Genomic DNA, 27,035 nt, shown 5'->3' with positions numbered 1-27,035 from the left:
TTTCACAGCATTTCCATTTGTCTGCACGGTCCCTTGTCAGTTACTGTCTTTAAAAATGATGTTGCAAAGCATTGGGTGCTTCCAGGCCTGGCTTTATTGTGCAAATTGCCCTGTCTCGTTCATGGGATTTTACAAGAGGCTTAGACATAATCATAAGAACATAAGAACTGCCCTGCTGGATCAGGTCAAGGGTCCATCTAGTCCAGCACTCTGTTCACACAGCAGCCAACCAGCCATCGGCCAGGGATGATCAAGCAGGACATGGTGCAACAGCACCCTCCCACCCTTGTTCCCCAGCAAGTGGTGCACACAGGTGTTTTCCTACATGTCTTCTGCTTTATTTCTTTCCACAAAAAATCCATCCACCTTTGATGGTAACTATACAATTCTACAGTAATGCTTATGAAGAAATGTTCCAAAATGCTCAATTTCTTACACCAGTCCTATAAGGCAGACCAGATCAATGGTGAAGAGATAATGACCTGTTTAAGGCCAGGTTATGAGTTTATGGGGTGAGCTCATATTTGAACTAGGGACTTCCAGCTCATAGCACATGGTCTTAACTACTGCATTAAACCACACTGATGGTGCAAGATGGCACTACCGATGTGGCACTATCATTGCTTAAAGGAAATGGATATATTCCTGTATCTCATTCTCAATCTAGATCTCATTCTTTAACAAAACCAGATTTCTTTTGACTAAACAACAAAGGCAAATAATTTATAATCACGGAAGTCATTCTGAATGACATGTCTAAGTAAATGGTTCACAATTTGCAACAAATAAATAATACAATGTCACCGGCATAGAAAATCTCTTCAAAAAAGATAACATCCGTCAAAAGCCAGGGCAAAGTCACAGTTCAAATTTACAGTTAATAGATTAAACAATTAAAAATAATGATGCGCTGTCAGTTAATGTTTCCAGCTCATGTAAGACGCAAAAAGAAGATTAAATAAATAATGTGAAAAGTCTGTGTAACTACCACTTGCATCCAACACCCTGTGCAAAATATTGAGAGAAAATGTTTTGTTTCTTTTGCCTCTAGCCAAAGAAAGTACATATGACCAGTCCAGCCCATTGACTTAGATGTTGGCAACAAAGAGGATCAGTTCAAAACATGACTCATGGCAAATGCTTAGATCCAATTGATGAGGGCAAAATCTAGACTCTAGATTCTAGAATAACTCTTAGATCAACAACTACACGTAGGTCAGTGGTAGCAGCCAGCTTGCACGTAACAGTTCCTGAGCAGCAATGGCCACAAGACTAAGGTAAAGATGTTACCCTAGCAGTGTAGCTCTTCCAGGCATCCACCCCAGGAAGCCAAGCAAATAGAAAAGCAAATGCAAAGAATTGGAAACAGGCTTCATGCACCTCAGCTCAGGAAGATGCTTCTTGACTTTAGACTCCTTTCACTTTCTATTAGTTATGAGCCACAACAAAGGATCATGGCCTAATCTACACCAAGCAGGATACTACACCATGAAAGCGGTATGAACGTGGTATATAAAAGGCAGGAGCGGTATTGAAGTGCACTGACAACTATTGGGGCCCATTGACCCATAGCATATACCACTTTCATACCGCTTTCATAGTGCAATATCCTGCTTGGTGTAGATTAGGCCCATGATAAGGTAAAGATGCACAAAGTGTGAACAATACAATTTCTTTTCAGCACTGGGTTATGAATAGGTAACATTGACTCACCTGATTTGGAGCCATGTAAGCATTGGTGTGGTGCCTCCTCCAAACACCCAGACTGTGGAGAACACAATTAATAAGGTGGTCGTAAACATCATTTGTTTAGGCTGAGATTCCGTGTCCCGTATCGCCAGTGCAAATGCTATTGCACCTCGTAAACCTTTGGAAGACAGAAGGAAGGGGTGGAAGGAGAGAAGGGAAAAAGCAAGTCATCTTAAAAATGTGGGGAGAAAAGCCATACGTCAGCCACAATTTTACTTTAGGAGGCGGATCATACAATTGCCCTTTGAAAGGTGTGTATTTTGTGTGCCCTGGGAGATGGTGACCAGCCCATTCTGAAGGAATTGCTCTTTCCTTAAAGGATCAGATTCAAAGTCTGGGAATGATATCAGAGCCTCCCTTGTTCCCGGAGTCCCAAGTGGATTCTGTGGCATGAAGTACCTTTCAGCAGGTAAGCATGTTGCATCAGCTATGGCCCCCGCCTGGGCAGAAATATCTTGGCCACAATTATTATGCTCTGGTAGCATCCTGTTTAGAGTACTGCAAAGCACTGTACACAGGGTACCTCGATTATTGGCTAACCCTGGCAAATTGAAAATATCTTGCCATTTTTAAAACAGTTACACTGGTCCCTAGTCTATTTCTGAGAGCAATTTAAAGTGTTGGATTTAACCTTTAAATGCCTAAGTGGCTTTATATACTTCAGCCCCCCCCCCCAACAAAGGTCTGCCTCTATATGAAGCTGGGGAGGTGGGTGGCTCCAGTTTCGGTGGGGCGGAGATTCCATTCTGGGTTTTAGTTACAACCAGCCAAAAATCTAAAGGAGCTATCCAAGGTGCTGGTCCCAGTTTGGGTTTCAGCACTTTTAGGCTGGTTGTAACTAAAACCCAGAATGGAATCTGTGCCTCACCGAAACTGGAGCCACCAGCCTGCCCTGGTTTTAAGATCGACCTCAGAGGTCCTTCTCTGAAACCTACTTCCATTGGATGTGTGGTAGGTGTGACCCCCAAAGGCTTAAGTTAAAGTCAATGTAGGTCCTTGATGTACTGTACGTTAGCAACCCCCAACCAGGGTGCATTGGTATAAAGAACCTAAGAAAACTGTTTTCAGACAGTGAATGGGACCATTTACAGAATTCTATCTTGAACGCTAATGAACAGCCCCAAAATTTGTGACACATAGCTCCTGGAATGCGCGATGCATCTTGACACTTTATCGGCACCCTTCTCCCCAAAGACAGGTGACCCAATGTGTGTGAAAAGTAAAATAACTTCGGGAAGTGGCCTTCAAAGACCACTTGAACAAAGGACTATTACAGCTCTTCCAAAAACCCGGAGGCTCTGAGATCTGCATGCTGTTGCATTATCTGTTTATTCAGCTGCCTGGTAAAGTGCCTTTATGCAAAAGATGCTTCCCTGAAATGTGAATGCCATGTGGATTTATGATAGGAATGTTCAGAGCCCAGTATTGTAGAAACAAAAGCACGGCCACTGAATGCTGAAAGCCAGTGTTGATTTCATGCCTCTCTTCTTGAGTCCTATAGTTGTTTGTGACTCTTCAGGGAGAAAGAGGAAACAGTGCCAAACCATTTCTTTTTAGATTATTGCGTTGCCTGTATAGGGAGAATCACATTTCATTTATTCTATGCTGTTTAACGCATCCACAGTGAGCTTTACAATACATTTTTTTGGGAGGGAGAAAGGGGGAAACTGTTAGGCATAAGCAAAAACATATATCAGTCCAAATTCCACAGTGTTGTGAAGTCATACTTTTAATTATTCTGCTCATAATTAATTAAAATTTGGAAGGGAAATGTTATTCAAATTGACTTCCAAGGAAGGATGCATAGGGTGCATTGCTGGGTGTCAGGGGTTGGCGTCGTCAGGTCACTGCTGAGGCTCACACCCCTGCAGGGAGGCCATGCCCACAGCAGATCCCCTGAGTATCTTGTAGGGATGTGCTCCGCTTCTAATCGGACCGGCGAATTAGAAGCGGAGCGGGGGGCTTCGCCTACCCTTAAGGCGGAGGCAAAGAGGATTGGGGGGCTGGCGGAGTGTGGCGAAGAGGATCGAGGTGAAGGCGGATCCTTCGCCTCTATCTGGAGCTCCGCCGGAAAGGTAAGTGGGGTTTACTGGGCCCTGCCGCTGTTGCTGTCGCCCATGCGGCGACAGCGGCAGGGCCCGATAAACCTCCCTCCTCTCCCTTACCTGCGTCCATCCGCAGTCCGTTGGCTTCTTCAATTGAGCCCGCAATTCAACCAGGAAGTCTAGGCCGCACTTGTGGCCCAGACTTCCTGGTTGAACCACGGGCTCAATTGAAGAAGCCGATGGACCGCGGATGGAGGCAGGTAAGGCCCCCCTCCCCCTTGGTCCCTTACCGGGCTCTGCCGCCGTCGCCGCACGGGCTGTGACGGTGGCAGAGCCCGGTAACCCCCCCGCCCTCCTCTCCCGGCCTTACCTGGCGCCACTCCCCTCCACTGCAGAGCTCCGATTCGGAGCCGGAGCTCCGCGGCGAAGAGGAGCGGAGTATGGGCGGAGCGGCACAGAGCGGAGCGGCCTGCGGGGCGGAGCGGGGGGGTCCGTGCACACCCCTAGTATCTTGGCCCTGCTCCTCACCTGCCCTCTCCTATCATTGAAGCAGTGACAAGAATGAAGGGATGGAGCATCCTCCTCCAATTCCCTTGTCGTTTCAAAAAGGAATTTTAAATGTTTGAGACGCCATTGCCCAATAAAAGGGGGCTTTTAAGCTACAGTGTGGAGTTGCTTTTGCAATGTTATAAGTTATAACTAAAGTAAAGTTATGTACCTACAGAGACTAAATAAAACAGCAGAAAGATAATGGTGCAGGCAGAGCCTGATCCACGCAGCCAAAGTTTTCCATTGAGGGGTAATAAGTAAGCTAAGTGAGAGCCAACAGTACGGCATGTTTACAAAAGTACCTCCTCTGGGGTCCTTGATATACAAAAGAAATAACTGTATTTTGTTTTTAGCATGCCTACATTATTATTTTCTGGGAGGGGGAAATACACAGCCAATTGTAAATCCCAAGTAATGAGCAAGTCCTCTAAATTAAATCAGTAATTCAAGCAGGATGCTGAGAACACTTTATAGATATTTATGAATTTTAAATAAGCCTCCCGTCATTCCTGTGAGGATGAGAAGGTATAGTGGGTTTGTTTCTCCAACCCATAAAATGCAGCTGCGTCTAGAAATTTATAAGGTGGCCTTTAAATAGTGCACAACAGTACTGAGGATGCCCATTCAGGCCAGGAAACAAAATTGCTGTATCCAAATGAATTTCCAAGACCTATCAGGGCACCCACAGTGTAAGAATAATTCAAATTAAATTCTCCCCATAAAAAGGGAATTACAGTTCAATTTTTATAAATATGGTATGTAATTTGCACACATAATCAGTGTACCCACATACCCTCAAGAAAATGTTAGGAAAACTTTGCCTTGCATTCTTTCTGCACCTCGAACTCCTGCTATGCCAGAAAGCTGAATGGTTGCAAGGCACTTTAAATCTTAAAAAGCTAGGTTGTGTTTTGTTTTTTAAATGGACAATTTGAGGTAGGTCACAGCTTGTTGTCAACATGTCCGTGTTGTTATGTCCCCTTCAGGCACGTAGACCTAGAAGTACATAAGGCTGTTAACCATATAGATCCTGTGGCTAGTAAGTACAATTGATCTTGGCTGAAGGACCAACCCAGGAAGAGCCTTAAAACCATACTGGAATATCTATCCGTTCTGAAATATATATGTTGTTTATTCCTGATGCATAGGAAAAGGTGCCATCTATTCATTTAGATCCTATGTGTAATATAGTTCCTATATAAGGGCAGTTTATGTCCGCAGACTCAGACAATGCCAGCGAAGCTCCACTGAATCTTTCCAGTGGGCAAGAAGTTGTCCATTATGCTTGTGCATTAACTAAAGTTACGTCTGCACAAGCACAGTTATGCAAGCACTTCTGCATTATGCCTGTGCAACCCAGGCCATGTCTATACCTACGGGTGTAGAGGGAGGGAGGGGGAGGATGTCGCGATATGCTGATCGTGAGATCCTCCCCCTGGATACACACATTGCGTGTGACATCTGAGGAGGAAGCAGACATCATGGCTGCCATTTTTAGGAGGGAAGCAGTGGGGCCAGTCATGCAAGAGTGAGGCCCTGCTCCAACAAAAAAGTAGGTTGGGAAAAATATATATTTCCCCCCGAAATCGCCCCCTCAACCCCCTCCCTGCCATCCCAGTGGTGGCAAAATTGCTGCCACCCCCTCTCCTGATGGGCACAGAGCCATGCAGCATGGCTCCGAGCCCATTTCTGGTGCCATGCTTACTCATGAGTAAGAGGGCACCAGATGGGATGGGTGCCCATAACTCCTGCGGTCTCGGGATGGTCCTGGGATTGCAGGTAAAATTTGGATAACTGGGGAACCAGTTATCCTGCAAAAATGCAGTGGTCATTCCTGGTTGCCTCTGGGATCCCCGTGCAGCATGTGGATGCACAGGGATGATCCAAGGACAATCCCCGGGATATCGACTGGTGTAGACATGCCCATTGTTACTGCTTGCTTGGCAATGGGGAAATGTGGCAATTTGCTGCTGAAATTTGGTGACAGGGCCACACTGCCAGAATTCTGTGGCAAATCACTGCTTCCCCCCTTTGCCTAGCAAGTGCTAATGACGTTGCACTATCACTGTTTTATGCTAGTGCAGCTTCCTTAGCCCTAGTGTTGTGACCACATTGGATACTGCCCATAGCCACCTTAACGCCGCTTCTTCCTTCCATCCATTCATTCCACATGATGAATATGTGAACATTCCTTAACTCTCTAAAGCTCAAAGGTAAAGCATTCTACTCAAAGTATCCCCACATGGTGCAATAAATATTTGCAGCATAGTTCTAAAGATGTCTACTCAAAACTATGCTATAAGGATTTCAAAGAGGCACACTTCCTTGTAAGTATGCTTTGGATTGCAGCAGGCAATCACATGGTGGAGAGGATATTATTTCCCCATAATTTTCCAGGACACAACTCAATACTGATCTTCTTACCACAAGGAGACACATTTAGAAGTTCAGTTCATGGTGGGATTTCCCTCTCCAAAACAGTTATCTAAATTTGCCCTCAATGGCACTATCTTATTAAGAATGTTTGACTGTGGTATTTCACATGTAACCATTTTTCTACATTTTCTTCCTTCTCTCTGTGTCTCCCCATCATTACTGCTGAAGCTAAAGACGAAAAGAACAAGATTTTGCAACGCTTAAGCCTGGTAAGTATTTTTCTTGTCCCAGTAGCATAGTTTCATTTCTTCTCTTGGTTCCCTAAATAGGGCTCCACACCAGGGAGCCCTCTTTCGCTATAATCATACAATTTCATCTTTGCCAAGAAGACTCTTAGAAAACTAATCAAGTTCCTATCAATAGCCGAAGTGAGACCCTACCTAGAATTTTATACATAGATTAGAGATCCTTTGTTCAGAGCGTGCCTATACATAAACAATGAACCGAACCGTAAGTTTTAACCCATTTCAGATCTGATCATTGTGTGTGTCCTTTACATATTTTATGTTCTTTGACCTGAAAATCACTAGATTCTCTTGGAAAGCAACTACAATAAAGCCAACAGCTCTGCCTGTGATAAAGATCATTAAAACTTCCAGAATGATAGCAGAGTTAGTCTGTTGCAGTAAAAACAACAAAGAGATTCTGTACACCTTGAAGGCTAATAAATATCGTAGCCTAAGAATCTATTTCATCAGATGGAAGCATACCAAATGCAGAGATATTAGAAAACAGCATAATGCATTTACATGAGATTCTGAACCCATTATGGGACCAATAAACCCATTGCAATGAAACAAGACAATAGCGCAGTAGGATTAATATCCTGTGTGAGCAGTGAAGACTAATAATTATTTATATTTTTAACTCCCCATTTATGCTCCATCTACAGTATTCTACCCAATAAAAATGGCACAAATATAAACATACCCTTCCTTATGTGCATTGATGTTTGTTTCCAGCATTCATTGCTGACATTGTCTTGTTCATGGTAAGGTGTTTAGTAACAGAATGCTTTGGGAATCTTACTTTGATGCATTATGCTGTTGGCCATAAAATAAACAGTGGGCCATATCTTGGGATGTACAGATTTTGTAAAATCTGTTCCATCTATGTTTCATGAATTGTCATTTCATCATCCACTAGCAGACAGAATAGGCTCCCCCCCCCAATTTCCTGAATTTACACAAATTCACACATGCAGAAATGCACAAATCCTCCCAAAGGCGCAAATGCCCTCACAAAATGCAAATTTTCATGCTTGAGCCTATGGGGGAAATGTGCATTTTTGGCTGGTGGGTTGTTGTTTTTTTACATAATTTTAGGACTAAATTTGCATAAAATACTGGAAAGTAAAAAATAAAACAAACAATGTTACACAAGCCCATGGAATCTGTTCAACTCTGGAAAAGCTGCCTGCTGCAGAATCCATGGGTCGGATTCTCAGAAATCCAAACTCATTTGATTTCATTGTGGATTCCTATGATGTCCCAAGTTGTATCCTACTCTCTCTTTCCCCCTGCAGTCTCTCTCAAAACCCCAAATCTACTCTGGAACATTGGGGATCCTCAAAATCAGATGTGGGGGTGGGGTCCAGGGGAGAGGAGAGGAAGGAGAAAACCCACTGTGGGAGCAAAGGTCTGCTTGCACCACATTGGATGTTGCTCATAGTAGCATACACATATACTTGATATTCACAGGATTTCCAGTGAAACCCCTTAGTTTCCGTCTTCATAGCCTTGCAAAGAAAATATATGTGGGGTTATTTCTCTTTGTAAGCACTAGATCAGGGATCGGGGACATATGACCAGATGTGGTTGGACTTCTTCTCCCATTGTCCCAACCATTGGCCATGCTGGCTAAGGCTGATGGAATTTGAAGTCCAGCAACATCTGGAGGGGCACAGATTCCCCATTGTTGCTGTAGATCAGCAACAGCCAGAAAGTAGACTGTGATCAACTGGTACATCTCTGAGTGGTTTGCAGTATATCTCCAAGGGTTTAACATAAGAACACAAGAAGAGCCATGCTGGATCAGACCAAGGGTCCATCTAGTCCAGTATTCTGTTTGCACAGTGGCCAATCAGCTGTCAACAGGAAACCCACAAGCAGGATCTTAGTGCAACAGCACCCTCCAAGTCATGTTCCTCAGCAACTGGTATACATAGACATATTGCCTCTAATATAGGTTTCTGACTTAACAAGAAATCTTCTCCTGCATGTGCCATAGGGACAGAAGAGCCAGTGATTTTGAGTTTATCTATATTCTCCAAAATTCATTTTGAAGCTCATTTTAGTTTTTTTAGTTTTAGGGTTAGGGTTAATGAATGAAGCAATATAAATGGCACACCAAGGTAAAACTTGTTTTTAAGCCTGAGAAAATAAGAAAGTCTTTACCTAGGACCAGAAACGCAACAATAAAGGAGCCAGGTAAGTCTCTGTGTGGTCAGCATTCTAGTGCAATTCCAAAGTAATGTGCAGGCTATCAAAAACATTTTGTTGCCTGAGATGAGGGACAAGATGGCGTCCTTCTCCCCCATTCCATGTATAGAAGCTGGCTGGACTGCCAGTTGGATCTTACTTCAGTACTGGTGATGGGTTAGAATTTTGCACCATACCTGGGAGCAGCAGGCCAGCTTTGTGTGGTGTATGCAGTTCTGTCTTCCACCAGAATTTCCAACAGAAGAGAACAGTAGGGGGCACTCAGGAGGAACAGAGAGGGCTGCCATTACTGTCCCCCAAAATCTGCCACCTGAGGCAGTTGCTTCACTCTTCCGAATTGTAGGACCAGCCCTTGTAATTGTGCTCTACATAGAGGTCCATATACAATTTTGCCCTCTTTTTTTAGGGGTAGCAAATTACACAAATTGGGCAGTGGTGTAATAGGTTGATGTACACATCATTCACATTGCATATTATATGTGCAGTGGAGAAGGGAGGAGCATGCTTGCTTGTGCACCATTTGAAGATTGTTACTACCCAGGGAAGGTCTTCTTATAAGTAGGGATGTCAAAGAAATCCAAAACGGATCCAAATGATTTCTTTGGATTTCTATGAATTGAACCTCTGGATTCCCCAGTGCACTGGCATCTTCCGAGTCATATGGACTTGTGGGCAATTAAAAAAACCAAAACTTTTCTGGAACTGTGTGCAAATTTAGTTGTATGAAAGTTACTACAAAATTTGCTAATCTACAATTTTCATGCATTCTGCTCATTGGTAGTATGCTGAACTAAGAAAAATATGCAACGTATTGCATACTAACAGAAGTTGCATAAATTGTGGTGAATGATTTGGCGTACCTTTCCAAAGGCGGGGGAGGAATCTGATTCCATCAATGATTAGATGATGGAATGAAAGACTCTTGACAATTCCTCCCACCAGTGAGGGAGGAAGCAGCAGCCAGGCACCTCTCCACCGTGCCTGGGTCCAGCTCCAGCTGAGAGCCCCCTCCCTCCTGCTGTCAACTGTAACTGCAGAGGCCACCAGAGAGGAGGGAAGCAGCAGCCAGGCACCTCTCCACCGTGCCTGGGTCCAGCTCCAGCTGAGAGCCCCCTCCCTCCTGCTGTCACCTGTAACTGCTGAACTTTCCAACTAAGATTGTAGTGCCTGAGTTTGCTTTCCTTTTCCCCCTCCTCCTCCTCCCTCCCAATCCCCTTTCCTTTTGTGTCATGTCTTTTAGATTGTAAGCCTGTGGGCAGGGACTGTCAAGAAATACTTTTGTAAGCCGCCATGAGAGCCTTTTTGGGCTGAATGGCGGCATAAAAATCCTTAAATAAATAAATAAATATAAATAAATTCGTGAAACAGACACGGAACTGATTAAACAAAAGCAGTGCATCCCTACTTAGAAGCTGTAGTTTAACCCTGACATCCTTCTAAAAATGAGAGGGGATACACTCCAAGATGAGTGAGCCTGCTTCCAGTGGGACAAAGACGCAATATGATGATTATGCTGCATGAGATTAATTTCCCTATCTGAGCTACTGCTTTCAAGTCCACTTCATAAACTTTCATAATGGGTAGGCTGCACCTTAGTAATTAACGTGATTAAAATAATTATTGCACTTCGTCAGAGGACAGAGGCAAGCCGATGTGAAATTATTATAAATCTTTCCGGTGAATGCTGTGAATCACTGAGCAGCTCTCTTGTAGTTGCCTAGTAAACTATCTTTCCCTCCCCTTTTCCTTGAAAGGAAATTCTATTTGTGGGAGCTTCTCTTAGTGGTGTAATGGAACCAGGGTTCACAGGGATGCAGTGCTAGCAGTTTTTTATTAGCAGGGCCACTGACTTCACCTGCCACCTCCCTCAGAATTCCCTTTTCCCTCTGAGCTTAGCTGCAATCTTCCCCATAGCTGCAGGGAAATGAATTTCCCCAACAACAGCATATCATTACTCACTGTAATGTAAAGTATTTTTTTGGGGGGGGTGCCTTGGTGTTGAATGGACAATGAAGACCCATTAGATTTACAGAACACCTCCCTGTAGCTAATGAAAATTGGTAGAACTGGTTTGTTGACTTGGATCAACACAGCTGCCTGCAATTTTGGACTCTCCATGAGTGTTTGGCTGTGGGAGCTGTCATGAGGAGCGTTTGCATTTCAAAATGTACCACCACACCACTACTCCTTTAAGAAAGGGGTATGGTGGCAGAAGAAATCTACTTACCTGAGAACATCATCATATGTTGAAAATTCCTGGGAATCTTTTGTTTCCGACCCAAGTTGAGAATGAAAGAAATTGGGTATATGTTACAGGCTCTGGCTATGAAAATGGCCACCTACATAATTTGGAGTAAGAAGCTGAGGAAAACAAGGAGGGCAACAACAAAAGTAGACCATGTCCAGTGCAAGATCTAAAAGAAGCAGAGGACTCACCAGTTTATGTGACTGTGAGGCAGAAATGAAAGGAATATTTTCATTGCTTACTTACTGCCACTTCTTCCCCTGGGGTTCTTTCTATCTTCTCTTGAACATCCCCATTTCAACTATTCTGAATGGATGTTCCACCTTTATCAAAAGCAACGGCTCCTTCAATCTCTCTGAGAAACCCCTTGCTAGAAATTGTTCAGATGCGAACTGTATTATTTCCTCAAACAGTAATTCAGGAAGGATAAATGTATTTGGGGACATGATTACTGTTTCATTTCCTCACAATTCATATTGTCCCTATCTAGTATTCTCCACGTCTCCACTCCACCCCCACCCCTTTCGATTATTTTTGTAGGGCTCAGAAAATTGTGTTGGTGTTCTCATTATCCCTCTGTGCATCTCACGCCAAAGTTGCTTTAGATAAGATAAGGACATTTGAGACAAAAAGAAAAAGAAAAAGAGAATTACACCTCTTAACTTACACTACACAAATATCCCTTCAGCATCTCATTCCATGTTTCAGGGCTCTTCAGAATTACTCTAAAACAACCCTTCCCCTACTTGGCACCCTCCAGATGTGTTGGACTACAACTCCCATCATTCCCAGCCAGCATGGCTGTGCTGGCCGAATGATGGGAGTTGTTGTCTAATTCACCTGGAAGGCCCCATGTTGGGGAAGGATGCTATAAAAACTTTAGCCATGTGGTGGATACAAGAAAAGGACAGCAACTTGTGGCAACTTCTAGAGCAGTGGTCTTCAACTGGTGGATTGTGACCCAAAAGTAGTTGCGAGATTAGTCCAGATGGGTTGCGGCAAAGCTGTTGCCACCCTGTTGAGCAATTCTGAAATTGTGAAAGTGGGTCCCATGTTGCAGGTCTGCAGGCCGGGGTGGATCTTGCGTCTGGACCAGTAGAAGATCACTGATCCAGAGCATTATCTCAGTGGGGATTTGAAGAGGATATAGATCAAAATGCAATAGCTACATCTCTGTATTGTACATTTAGTCAGCTGGTTGGACATCGCAGTAAACCATGGTGTGTGTGCATGTGTGTGTGCATGCACACACACGCACAGGAAATGCACACTGCTTACTTATCACAGTAATTTTCCTAAAATATGTTCCAGAAAACACCAAGATTCTACAGCCTCCCCCAACCTGGTGCCCTCTAGCTGTTTTGGAGTTCAACTCCCATCAGCTACTGCTAGCATGGCCAATAGTCAAGAATGCTGGGAGTTATAGCCCAGAATTTCTGGAGGTTACAAGGTTAGGGAAGTCTGTTCTACATCAATGACTACTAGTCATGATGCCTATTTGCTACCTCTGAATAATGGCGGAAGAAGCTATCGATCTCATGTCCTGCTGGTGGACTTCCCAAGAGACATCTGATTGGGCACTGTGGGAAACAATGGTCTGATCCAGCAAGCTTCTCTTTATGTTCTCATAATCAGTACTGGCAAGCTTCCTGGAAAGCTTGGATCAGGAACACCGTGACTTCTCACTTCAGCTGAGCATCAAGTAAGGTACAAATGTCCTAGCCACCTCACGTGAACTCCTTGTGCACCTCGCGTGAAGTCCTTGTGCAACTTAAAGCACTCTATAGTATGGAGCAACATGGAGGGGCTCTGTTGAGCAGTGCAGCAGGTGGTGCTCCTTGGCTGACATATTCAAGCACAAAAGATCCTGTATAGCCATAAAGTTTGAACACCACTCACTTACAGCCATGTCCAAAGGGCAGAACACTTTCTGCAAGGGATAGCCCTGTGAAACAATATGCCCTGTGAATCCAAGTGGTCGTAATAAATGGAAGAAAAAAAAATCCACACACCACTACTAGTTCAGGTCTGGCCATGGATGGCCAAACTCTTGCACAGGCTATGGATCCAATTAGAAGTGTGAATTTGACCTCCAATTACAGAAGCCATTTTCTGGATGTGGCTTGATTTTAAGCACTCCAAAGCCCCCTTCACATGTTGCTCAGGTGAAGGTGGAATCCTGCAATTCCTGGGAAGTGAGGCCATGTTCCTGGCCCCATCCTCAGTGCTAAAGTTATATGTCCGCAATTTCAGCTGCAGTGTAGAAGCATATGTGTGGGCCGGCTGCTGAGATGTTTGTTTTCATGCAGTTTTGGATACTGGTGCAACCAGGTGTCCCAATCATATAGAAGGCTACATGTGAGCAGGCAGCATGGCTGATGTCAGAACTAGGCCCAGGAATGCAGCCCCACTTTCCAGTAATTGTGTGATGAGGGCTCATATATTCTTGATCGGAGGAAATAGCAGAAACCCCTTTCCACCTCCACAAGGAGATCTCTGGAGCCTGGTTTAGACCTGCAATTATTGAATTAACTGTTCATCATAGACATAAATACGTTGAACTTTATACGATATGTTTTCCACACTATATTTGCTGTTGCTTTTTAAAAAAGGATACAAATGCTCCAAATATAAACAGTGCATTGAAGATGTGATTTTGGAATGTGAACAGTGCTAATCCCATATAACAGAAGATAACATTCTCAGCCAAAAAGTTCATGAACTCGAACAACTGAAATGAGAGATAAACAAAACCCATTAAAATCTGCGTTTGTAGTTGGTGAGTGGCCATTACATGTTCATTAGGGAGCATCACTTGGAGAAAATTAAACATTATGCAACAAAACATTTACTGTGGGCCTGTTCAGACAACACACTAAACCATGGTTGGGCCACTAACCCTTTTGCAGCAAATGGTTAGTGAACATGTTTAAGATGTGGTTATGTTGCCACCAAGGTTAGGAATGGTTCACACAACATGCTAAGTTATGGCTCACATGACATGATAAGTCATAATGTTTAGCTCAAAATGCTTAATCACCATAGCTTAGCATGTTGTCTGAACAGGGTCTGTATGTGGTGTGGCTTCATCACAAGTCCAATTTATGAATTAACTCACATTTGTTACACCACTGCAAATCTGTGAAACATGGTTCAGCAATAGTGTGGAATAAGGGTAGGCAACTTTTTTTTGAACCGTGGGCATATTTGGGAATTTGATATACTGCCCTGAGCAACATCACAAAACGGCTGTTGTAAGATGTCATAGAATAGTAGAGTTGGAAGGTGCCTATAAGGCCATTGAATCCAATACCCTGCTTAATGCAGGAATCCACCTTAAAGCACATCTGCCTCTTGAACGCCTCTAGCATGGGAGAGCCCACAACCTCCCTAGGTAATTGGTTCCATTGTCATACTGCTCTAACAGTCAGGAAGTTTTTCCAGATGTTCAACTGGAATCTGGCCTCCTGTAACTTGAGTCCATTATTCCATGTCCTGTACTCTGGGATGATCAAGAAGACATCCTGGCCCTCCTCTGTGTGACAACCCTTCAAGTATCCAAGGGCTGAGGATAAGGCAGAGGTGGGGTCTTAGCCTCAACACACTAAACAACTCCTTTGAACCCACAGCTTTCAGCACCAACAGAGATGTATTTTAGAACAATACCAGCAGCCAGTAAGAAAACGTGTTAATTATAAAAAAAGGAAGGAGAGCTTGGCACCTTGGTGGATGCCAAGAAAGGTGTCCAGGAACTCACTGATGCCCACGGGCACCATGATGTCTATTCCTGGTATAGAAACTGAGGCTTTAGCTGTGCTCTTGGAAAACCAGTGACCAATCATCTGTAATCTCCAATTTTCTACGTACATATACTGTCTAAAATGCTATTGACTTTGATAGGATTTATACTAATGAAAAGAATTTGGATACCAGACTGCCTAGCACAAACCACTTCATATTATAGCTTCTGCTTCAGCTATATGATATAACAATGACATAGTACAAGAAACGCTATTATCATAAAATGTAAAAAAAAAACTTATAACAAACCTAAAAATATCGGTATTAAAACATTGTTATTCAAATTACAGTCTATAATATAAGCATCAAAATAACTCTGATGATTTAGCAATGCAAAGTTGGCCACTTCCTCTGAAATGTTCTTATCACTGCTTTCAAGCATGCATCTATGATTTTTCCCAGTGGCCATGCCATGCCATTCCAGTAACTGGAGGAGAAACTTTCACTGCACGCCTTCCAAAATGGAACAATGAATCGCGCCGTACAGGATATTCTTTGTAACTCCCTTTCCACAGATGCAATTCCCAGCTATTAAAGGAAATTGCCCATCTAGTCTGCAAGAACTAGAACTAGGTATTTGTAGAAAGCTAAGAAGAGTGAATGCTTCTCTTAGGGGAAATATGCATAAATATGTTAAACTTGATCACAGAGTTAGATTGTAGCGATATGAACCAACCTGAATATAGGTATCAGATTCTATTCTTATTAATTCTACAAAAATAATTTACAAGAAAAGTTATATACTTTGATCATTTGACTTTTCTTTCTTTGCACTGAGGAAATCTGGGTGACGGAAAATGTCTTTTTTGTTCAGACTAATCTTTGGCAATGTGACTCAACAGGTAAAATGCCTATTTTAATGCTACCAAGGGATTGCCTCAGAAATCTAAGTGTGATTATTAAAATACTGCTCTAAAAAGCTTCCCACTCCAGTAGGTCATAGAAATCCCATATTTCCAAACCATAAAAAGGATATAGTTTGGCTTCTAAGATTTTAAGAATATTTAAAGCTTGCTTGTCAAGTAGTATTAGGAATTAAATAGAATACTTTATTAAGTGAGGCCTGAGGATGTGGACAAGGTACTTGGCCAAGTCCGGTCGACCACCTGTATGCTTGCCCCTTGCCCCTCGTGGCTCATTACATCAAATAAGGAGGGGATCGCCGGCTGGGTCCAGGAGCTTGTAAATGCCTCCTTGAGAGAGGGAGTGGTGCCGGCTTCTTTAAAAGAGGCGGTAATTAGACCACTCCTGAAGAAGCCTAACCAGGACCCGGAGGATGTTAACAACTACAGGCCGGTGGCTAATATCCCCTTCCTGGGCAAGGTGCTTGAGCAGGTGGTTGCAGGACAATGCCAGGCACTTTTGAATGAAACGGATTATCTAGATCCCTTTCAATTGGGTTTCAGGCCTGGTTTTGGGACGGAAACTGCCTTGGTCGCCCTGTGGGATGACCTCTGTCGGGAGAGAGACAGGGGGAGTGCGACCCTGTTGGTTCTCCTGGACCTCTCAGCGACTTTCGATACCATCGACCATGGTATCCTTCTGGATAGGTTGTCTGAGCTGGGAGTTGGAGGTACTGCGTTGCAGTGGTTCCGCTCCTACTTGGATGGCCGATTCCAGAAGGTGGTGCTGGGGGATTATTGCTCTGTGCCATGGCTCCTAAGCCATGGGGTTCCACAGGGCTCTATCTTATCCCCTATGCTGTTTAACATATACATGAAGCCGCTGGGGGAGGTTATCCAGAGATGTGGACTGAGGTGTCATCGATATGCAGATGATACCCAGCTCTACCTTTCCTTTTCATCAAACTCAGGTGAGGCAGTGGCTGTTCTGAACCAGTGCCTGGGCATGGTAATGGACTGGATGAGGGCTAGTAAACTGACACTCAATCCAGACAAGACGGAGGTACTGTTAGCGGGTGGTTCATCTGTCCAGTGAGGTGATGTTTGCCTTGTCCTGGACAGAGTTGCACTCTCCCTAAAGGATCGGGTCCATAATTTGGGGGTACTCTTGGATCCAGAACTGTCACTTGAGGCACAGGTGAACTCAGTGGCAAAGAGCACCTTTTATCAGCTTAGGCTGCTATACCAACTGTGCCCTTATCTGGACAGAGATAGCCTAGCTACAGTTATCCATGCTCTGATAACCTCTTGTTTGGATATGTGGGGCTGCCTTTAAAAATGGTCTGGAAACTTCAGCTGGTACAAAACAGGGCAGCACGGTTACTAACAGGGACTGGCCGACAAGACCACATCACGCCAGTCCTTTTCCAGCTTCATTGGCTGCCAGTCCAGGTCCGGGCCCGATTCAAAGTGCTGGTATAACATTTAAAGCCCTAAATGGCTTGGGGCCAGGCTATCTGAAGGAACGCCTCCTCCCGTATGTACCTGCCCAGACCCTAAGGTCATCCTCAGGGATCCTTCTCCGTGAGCCCCTGCCAAAGGAATTGAGGCAGGTGGCTACCAGGAGGAGGGCCTTCTCTGCTGTGGCACCCCGGCTGTGGAATGAGCTCCCTAAAGAGGTTCGCTTGGCACCTACATTATATGCTTTTAGATGCCAGGTGAAGACTTTTTTATTCTCCCAGCATTTTAACAGTCTATAAATAAATTTTAACTTGGTGTTTTAAATTTGTAATTTTGCATTGCTGCTTTTTTTTATCTGGTTGAGCTTTTATATTGTATTTTATATTATGGTTTTATACTGTTGTTTTATACTTTGAATGTTTTTAATTTTTGTGAACCGCCCAGAGAGCTCTGGCTATTGGGCGGTATAGAAATGTAATAAACAAACAAATAAATAAATAAATAAATAAATAAATAAATAAATTTTACGTCTTTGTTGGCCTAATTTCCTCCATTACTAAATGCCCAAGTAGCATTTAATTTTTGTCTTCTCTTAACTGCTCAACTGTAGGGTAAGCTATCTCCTCCTCCTCCTCCTCCTCCTCCTCCTCCTCTTCTTCTTCTTCTTCCTTGCCAATGAACCTTGGAATAAAGAGGCAAGACACTTGAAGGCAGTAACAAGCGTCACAGCTCACATACTGTATGAATCTGCAATGGGATCAATTTTAAACACCATTTACCTTGCCCCACAGTGTTGGTAACAACTGGAAACATGAATGTGGCTGTGAAGAGGATGATGGGAGGTTGGATTTCTAATCCCAATAAACTGCTGCTTCTTGCTGTGGATCTGCTGTAACCAGATCTGCACCTCGTGTCATATTGATATGATTCCATCATGGTGACACTATATCCATTTTATTTATTTATTTATTTATTTATTTATTTATTACACTTATATACCACCCCCATAGCTAGGGCTCTCTGGGCAGTTTACAGAAATTCTAAAATTAAGATAAAAACGAGTATACAACATTTAAAATTCTAAAACACAGAACATACACACATAAAGCATTAAAAACCGTTTAAAAAAACTAAACATGTGGGTAATTAAGATGTGCTGCTATATGCCTGGGCATTTATACCTTGTAGAACGCATAAAGATCTCTGTTGCAGTATTTTGGGTAATACGGAATAAAAAGCAGGAAATAACACTAGAAAAGCAGTATACAGAATATACAATGTGCCCCAACAGTATCAGTGCACTTCAATGCCAATAAAATCTAGGGCTTTACTTTGGAAGACTTGGTACCACCCCAGCCCACTTCAGATTTGGTTCTGAATCCAAAGCAGGCCAGCTGTTGTGGTTTCCCAGGCATCCACAGATGTCTAGGAAAACTGGGCACGGGGCCAACTGGGAATCTATAGGACTCCGCTCCACTCCTGCTCATCCCTGAACCTGGCAAACTGCTTTCCTCCACCCATTGGGCTTACCTGAAGCCTTTGTGCACACCAGCAAGCTGCCTGTCTTCCAGGAGAGCCACTCTGCTTTGCTATAGATCTACTGTCACAGATCTACTGTCTTCTGGAGGATGGGTGGCTTGCTTCATGGAAGTTCCATGGGTGGGCGGGCAGGTGGGCATGAGGGAGGAGCTGGCCATAGGGCTGAATCAGCTCAAAGCACATTGGATACTTCGGGCTGAGGCAGCCCAATCTGGTCCTGAAGAAGATTTGGGTTGAGGTGTGCCAAATTGGGCGCTTCAACTCAGATTCGGAATTCAGGACTGAGGCAAAGCAAACCCCTGATAAAAAGCACTAGTGTAGTTCTAGCTCAAGTATGCTATAAATTCCAAGTATGCTATAAATTCCCTGCCTATTATCTCATTTAGGCAGAAATTAAGATAGGAACACTTTGCTTTTTATATTTTTGGCCACAATGGTATGTTCCTTGCATATGTTAAATAATAACTCTGGGTTCTTGATTAAGTAACCGAGGGTGTTCTTATCTGGTGGATGCTAACAGGTGGACCTTTCACCCTACAGCATGAAGACCATTGTCTTTTTAACGGACCAGCTGAGAAAGAACAATAACAATATCTAGTGCATAATTGAAAGTTAGGTGTTTTATAGTGGATTTAAGCCTAGAAGTAAATTTAGAACAATGAGACTCCATTTAATCCATTTTAACAAGTGGCCCTGAGAGTGCTAGAATAAAGGCAGATGCAAAGACTTTCCAAAGGACCCCATAGATGTCACAATTGTATACTCTGTTCTGTTTCCCCAAATTTCCACATTGTTTTTGTTTTACCTTTATCTTGGCTAAATCAAGATGATTTTTCTAGCCACCACAGCTGGAGAACAAAATTACTAAGTACTGACATGATTTTACTTGCTCAGTCTTATGTGAATTGAGGCACCATATGTGTTGAATGGACAACTTCAGTTCTGCCATAATTTATTCTCAATGAGATTTTGTGGCAAAAGTTGTGCAGGACTCTGACTATATAAACTAATAAGAAAGGTATAAAATGATATCATTGGCATAGATTAGGCTGGACAATGTTCTCTTGCTGACAAGGGAGCGGGGAATATTATCTCCATTATGTTCTGCTGTAATATCATTGTTTTTAAAGTAAAAAATAAAAGTGAGGGCATGTCAGCAAAACTCCTTTTCAACCCACAGGGCACAGGGATACTGTTGATCAAAGGATCTCTAAAAATTACCTGATGATCAACATTTGATATTACTTTATTGCATACTATCTGTACAGCCTACTAATTTGTTTGTGAGCTCAATTCAAAGCCCTATAACCTGGGACAAGAGTATCTTATCACCTCCATCTGTATGAATCTTCCAAGCCCTTGGAAAACATCTGCTGAAGCCCTGTTCTGTTGACAAGTGGGACCAACAGAAGGCCAAAACTGTGGCGGCACCAAGATAGTGGAAAACCCTGCTGGAAGAAGTTCATTGGGCCCTCAGTAGTTGGTGAAGACTTATCTTTTGCAGTCGACATTCTCAGCCTTGTGAAATAGATTCTTGACAACTGCTGCTGCTGTTTTTGCATTGGTTCTGAATTTTGTTTTATCTTATTTTTAAACTGAAAGTTTAAACATTTTAAATCTAAAATGTTTATTTATTGGGGTCTAAATCTAAAATTTATTGGGGTCTCCCCATACTGCAATTGTTTGCCACACTGAGTATTTTATAGATAAAAAGGTGGGATAAAACCACTGAAAATAAATAAATAAATAAATAAATACATCTATAGAAATCTACAGTCTGAGTTGTTATTTGATTGCTTTCCCCAAAGCCTATTTCTTGGGACTGAACGTATTGAAAACTGAAATCAACAAATGCTAATTTGGCTAAACATCCTGACATTCACATGTTTAGGTATATAAAACCAGGAAGAACAAAAGGTCAAGTAAAAGGACATAAAAGCAACATATTCTTCATTTACCAGGCTCATTTCTCATGTTTGAGTGGTGGAAACCCTCCCCCCCTTTCCCTTTTTTCCATTAAAAAAGAAAGGACGGTATTTCTGGGCCCAAATTCTGCATGAGATATTAGAGCCTGCCTCAATGCAATATTCTGTGAAATACACACCATTATAGTTTGTTTCAATGCAAGCAGGAGAAATATGAAACTGATCCAAAATAAATGAGATTTCCCCCCCACCTTTAGTTTAACAACTAAAAAAACTCTATAAAGAACCCATTAAACTGAATCATGCAATACAGCCAACTTATTCTTATTTCCATCTAATTTAAGATGCTATTTTAATATTTTATAAAGCTTGGCAATCACAAGAGGAATATTTTTACCCTGTGGTGGTGAGGGAACTGTATCGAGTTTTGGAGGGATGCTCAAAAGACAAATCAATTGAAAAGGCTAGAGGAACTGGAAGTCTTTCCCCAGTAAAGTTACAGCCAATATCTCCAAACAACAACAAACTTCAGAAAATGTCAATTAAAAATGCATTACATTTGCCCTGTCTCTAAATTTGCTATTCTAGACACCTCTCTCTGTGTAATACCTAGTTAAAATTATTGTTGTGGCATCCAGTGCAATCCTATGCATATCTACTCAGAAGTAAGCCCCACTGAGCTCAACAGGACTTAGGCCATAGCTAGACGGGGCAAAATCCTGGGGCGATCCCCGGGATCGTCCCTGTGCATTCACATGATGCACAGGGGATCCCAGGATCAGGGAGGGATGATTCCTCCCTTGCCCCGGAATCTCACCCTATCCTTTGAGCCCAATTTTTCTGTGGTCCTGGGCTGATCCCGAGACCGCGGAAAGTGTGGATGGGCATCGTGCTTTGTCCTGGCTCCTTGTGGTTACTCGCATGGAGCCAGGACCTGCACATGGGCCGCAGAGCTCATTAGGAGCTCTGTGCCCATCAGGGTTGTGGTGGGTAGAGTGGGATGCCTACCTTTGAGCGCATGAGTGCTCGTGCACATCTTCTGTTTTCTTTTAAAATAGAAAATGGTGGCCGTTGACGTCCTCTCCTCTCAAGATCATCACACGCCACGTGTAAACAGAGGGGGAGATCTTGCAAGATCTTCACCCCTCCATCGCTCTTGACCCATAGGTCTAGCTGAGGCCTTACTCCCTGGTATGTCGTGTGTATAGGATCACAGCCTTAATGCTCCTGTGCTCAGAAGGCGGCTCCTCATTCTGAAAACTGTCAATGAACATTCATCAATTACAGTATTAGTAGGGTTGCTATGGAGACCTTTTCTTTTACATTTTCAATGGGGCTTATGCATTATTATTATTATAGCCAGTGAAAAGCAAAAGCCATGAGAAATAGTTTTTCAAACGAAAACAGAAAGAAATGAAAAGTATAAATGCCACATTTAGGTGCAAGAGAAGTCTTGACCGCAGCACTGGATCCATCAAAGAGACAGAGCATGGAAATTGTATGGTTCATGGTCTCTGCTGCATCAATGAACAAATATTTTCACTCCAAGGAATAGGAGCAAGCTTTGCAAGAAATGTCTTTGCAGTAGTGTGAAAGAATGTTGACAGTACACACTGGGGGAAGAGTCAGTTGTAGCATTATGCTCAAAATATTAAAACACACACACAACCTTATTGGTAGTAGTAATAGTAGTAGTAGTAGTAGTATAAGTAGAGCAAGAGGTAAGATATAAGAGGCAGTGTATCTGAGCCCCCAAACATAAATACTATGGTTTAGAGCTCCAACTAGCCAGGAACCTTGTAGGTAAGAAGCAGGAGGGATGGGGAGATTAAACTTCCAGGGACTGGGGAAGGAGGGACATCTTTTTGTTTTCCTGTCCTTCTGCCCCCGTCTTTCACTGCTCTATATACACCACTAAAAGTAATATTATATTTAAAATATAACCATGAGCAGCAGTTTTTATTTTTATTTTTACATTAGATGTTATCTCATGTGTTCTTTTAAAATCTCAAAAAGGCATTTGTATTGAGGTCACGCTTATATGAAAAAGTATTTAAAGGTCATTAATTAATAGATTAAAAGGCAGCTCATTAATCTACTAAAATACATCATCCTCTGTAAACACCCTCCCCCCATGGATGCTGAGAATAAATAAATAATAAAAGAAATGACATCTGTAGAGTTACGGAATGCCAAAAGGGTCAAAATGTGCTTGCAATTTTGACCCATTTGGCACTTCAGAGCTGCTATTTTCTTCCCAATGTTTTTAAAGTGAATTTTGGGGAAACAAGGGGTGGTGCAGGCTGCATGTGGTCCACAGGTCACCCACCCCTGCTCCACTTCTTAGTAAATGGGAAAGATTTGTGTGCAACAGATTGCGATATTCACATACATACTAGGGGTGTGCACAGACCCCCTGCTCCGCTTCACTTCCAGATCCGCAATTTGCGGATCGGGCCGCTCCGCCTATGTCCACTCCGCTCCGCTCGGAGCTCCGGATCCGGATCGGAGCTCCGTTTCCCCCCCCATAGGCTTGCATTAAGCTAAAAAAGTATACAACTTTTTTTCTGTTAAAGTTAGAAACCTCAAGTTTGGCACCATGACACCTCATGGAGGTATACACACGCACGCCAAGACTCAAGGCAATCCCATCATCCCCTGATTTTTGGGGAATTTATGAAAACCGGGCACCTCATTCACACCCCTTTCCATAGCTCCGTCAATTTGCACGTTAAAAATCTCAAACTCACCACCATGAAAGCTTATCCAGGGGTGCACACGCATGCCGAGACTCAAGGCAGTCCCATCATCCCCTGATTTTTGGGGAATTTATGAAAACCGGGCACCCCATTCACACCCCTTTCCATAGCTCCGTCAATTTGCACTTTAGAAACCTCAAACTCGCCACCATGATAGCTTGTCCAGGGATACATATGCACGCCAAGACTCAAGGCAGTCCCAGCAGCAGAGCCCGGTAAAGGACCAAGGGAGTTGGGGACCTTACCTGCCTCCGTCCGTGGTCCGTCGCCGTCTTCAATTGAGCCCGCGGTTCCTCCTGGTGGAACCGCGGGCTCAATTGAAGACGCTGACGTACTGCGGACGGAGGCAGGTAAGGGAGAGGAGGGGGGTTTACTGGGCCCTGCCGCCGTCGCTGCCCATGCGGCGACGGCGGCAGAGCCCAGTAAGGGACCAAGGGAGAGGGGGGCCTTACTTGCCTCTGTCCGTCGTCCGTCGGAGCACATCCCTAATACATAGAAGCGGAGCACATCCCTAATACATACCGCAGCGGTGTTTTGTTGCTTTATGGCTCCATAGATAACCAGCATTTATATGGCACTTTTGCACAAAACATTTCTGTATGATGTCAGGACTGAAATTTCCAGAACTGAAGAAAGTGATGCTTTGTGTATGGTATTGATTGAGTATTATAAAGGATTTAGAAGTGTGAGGATCATTCAGAACAACAACCTTATGTAGTCCGTCATGGCTAACCAGCGAGTATAAAATTGATGGCGTTTGAACAACCCTGCTTAATGAGAACACAATTATCGAAAGTGTTTCATGAAGTCAAGGATATTGATAAATCAATAACAAAGAAAGTTCTCTCGACTGACTTTTAAATTAAATTGCAAGGGAATACAACACCCATGAGAAATTGCTGGCTTTTCATGTACTTTATTACGTGATAATCACTTTACTCATTTTCTCTATTTCAATTAGAGATTTAAAAACCACAAAAAAGCAGGTTTAACTTTTTTAGCCAGAGCCCAAAATCTTTGGTGCTTTGGGTAAAAAATGTCAGGAATAATGAATGCTGACAGTGCGGTGGTGTTATGTTCTTCATTCTTAGCATAAGCGGCTTAGAATGGAGGAATCATGCATATAAGAAGATAAGCTCTGGGTTTATTTTTACTTCATATGGGGTGACAATTTTAAAGTCTGAGCTTATTTAGGAACTGTCGCTTGCCACAGGCTCATGTTTTAGATTTCTGGAAGGTAGTCTTGAGGAGGACAAACTTCATAGAAATCAAGAAGCAGAAGAAAATAGGATGGCTGGTTGAATTGTCAGTTGCTGCTTTTAATATTACTGTTTCATATACCATCTACTACTTTACAGACATCCCACAAAATATACTCCATGTTCTCAAGGGAAAGGAAATCGCCAATGGTTTTCCGCTCCAGTGAGCATGCCCCCCCCCAATATTTTTAAATAATGTCATTGGCAGTCTTTCAAATACTATGATTTTCTGGAGGCATTGATTTCCCTGCTCATTTCTGGTCCTCTGCTCAGCTGGGACCCCATGCTTGAGGGTGGGAGGCATATTTAAGGCCATATATGACATCCTGACAGGTTGGCACTGGCAAATAACCTGCCCTGGCAGGTGCCAGGTGCTGCTACATCCCTCTGTGTTGTGCCTATGCTAGCTGTTGTGCAAAGTGGGCCAGAGATTGTGCACAGCAAAGCTCTTCTCATTGCTCAACACTTAGTTTGTGATCCAACAATTTCTGAGTATTGCATCCAATTCTTTGGTTCTTTGTGGTACATTTGCTTGTGGCAAGTAGATAGCATGAAGGCCCTAACATACCCTCAGTTTGCAGCTGAGCATTTCCTCACAAATATTCCAGAACTGGTTGACAGTGGTCTGCTTCCACATAACTTCTAGAAGAGGCCTCACGCGACCTCTCTGCTCCAAGCAAACTGCATATGTGTTGATGTAAATTTGTCATACACTCAATTGTGTGAATCAGTCCTGAGCCCAATGCAAACCTGATATAATTGATGTGGGTATGCAGAAGGTACTCATTTGAGATCTGGAAGCTAAGAAAGAATTGCTTTCAGCCAAAAGGAAAATATAATTTGAAGCCAATTTCAGGGCTGTTGTGAGAAACAACGGACAAAAGAAACAGGATGCTTTAAGACTTAATTGCTCTCCCTGTGCTCACTGGAAAGAAGAAATGTCTTTGATGCAAACAAATCCCCCCCCCCCCCCCCAAATCACCAAACACTAATAAATTTACCTTTTTTAATTTTTGCATTGATGTTAGGATTAATGGAATAGGTTGCTGCTCATGTTTTAAAAACAAAGAGAAAAATCAATCTCATCCCCCTTCCAGTATCCCCACACTGAATTCTCTTGGGACGTGCCATCACAGCACTAACCTTTGGCAATCAATTCCATTTCTAAGGAGACAGAACACAATTTATTCACTTTCAATTTGCTGAGAGGGAAACCTCTATTCTACAATATTAATTCTTGAAGCAAGTTCAAAAACAATTTTCATCGCTTGCCATGTTTTGGGTATCTGGTGAGATATTCATTTAGACTAGCTTTGAAATATTAGAACATATTCTGTACCATGACTCTTGAGTTCAGGAAAATAAACCTGTTTTCTTAAGAATTTCTGCATGATTTAGATCACCTGTTGCTTATATGTTATGGATATACCATCTCTTTTTCCCCTGGTAGATACTGCAGTCTGAAGTATAGAATATATTTAGATTGCTCGCTTATGGAACTGAGAGAGTGGGACCCCCCATTTGTTTATGTTCGTTTTTGTTTCTGGAAGCATTGCCTCTCATACACATGAGCTTAAAGACTGGCTTTCACTTACTGCAAAGGCACTGGATGAACTGCTGTGATGTCATGGAATGTTCCAAATCACAAGTGCTCAGGATTAACATAGTGGGAGGCAAATTCGCAAAAGACATGAAGGCGGTTTGCTTTAGTTCCTACTAATTTGAGGGAATGGGCATAGCATAATGGCAGAGCTGAGTACATGAATTATATACTGCCCAGAGAGCTTTGGCTATGTGGCGGTATATAAATGTAAACAATAATGATTGGTAAGCAGAAGGGCACTGGTTTAATCCCTGACATCTCCAACTAAAATGATCTAAAAGGATGGGGACAGCCACAGTGACCAGAGCGGGGGATTGGTGGTGGTAGGCAGTGACTGGGTCCTTCAGGCACAGCAGAGGTAGGAGTAGCAGCCAGGCCTTG

At 43.0% G+C, this 27,035-nt stretch overlaps 1 protein-coding gene across 1 annotated transcript in view; it reads right to left on the bottom strand.

Moving 5' to 3' along the window:
* SLC9A9 (solute carrier family 9 member A9) overlaps window positions 1-27,035 on the bottom strand; it is a 326,487-nt gene that overhangs the window by 133,132 nt on the left and 166,320 nt on the right. Inside the window, exons 10-12 of the mRNA XM_063132175.1 lie at window positions 14,083-14,196; window positions 11,448-11,559; window positions 1,714-1,867 (exon numbers count right to left, since the gene is read on the bottom strand). Coding sequence (XP_062988245.1) covers window positions 1,714-1,867; window positions 11,448-11,559; window positions 14,083-14,196 — 380 coding nt within the window. The remainder of the gene's footprint in view (window positions 1-1,713; window positions 1,868-11,447; window positions 11,560-14,082; window positions 14,197-27,035) is intronic.

The sequence above is a fragment of the Elgaria multicarinata genome, chromosome 8, assembly GCF_023053635.1.
Source record: "Elgaria multicarinata webbii isolate HBS135686 ecotype San Diego chromosome 8, rElgMul1.1.pri, whole genome shotgun sequence".
Lineage (NCBI taxonomy): Eukaryota > Metazoa > Chordata > Lepidosauria > Squamata > Anguidae > Elgaria > Elgaria multicarinata.
The sequence above is the reverse complement of the archived record's forward strand: the minus strand, read 5'-3'. Positions and strand labels throughout refer to the sequence as shown.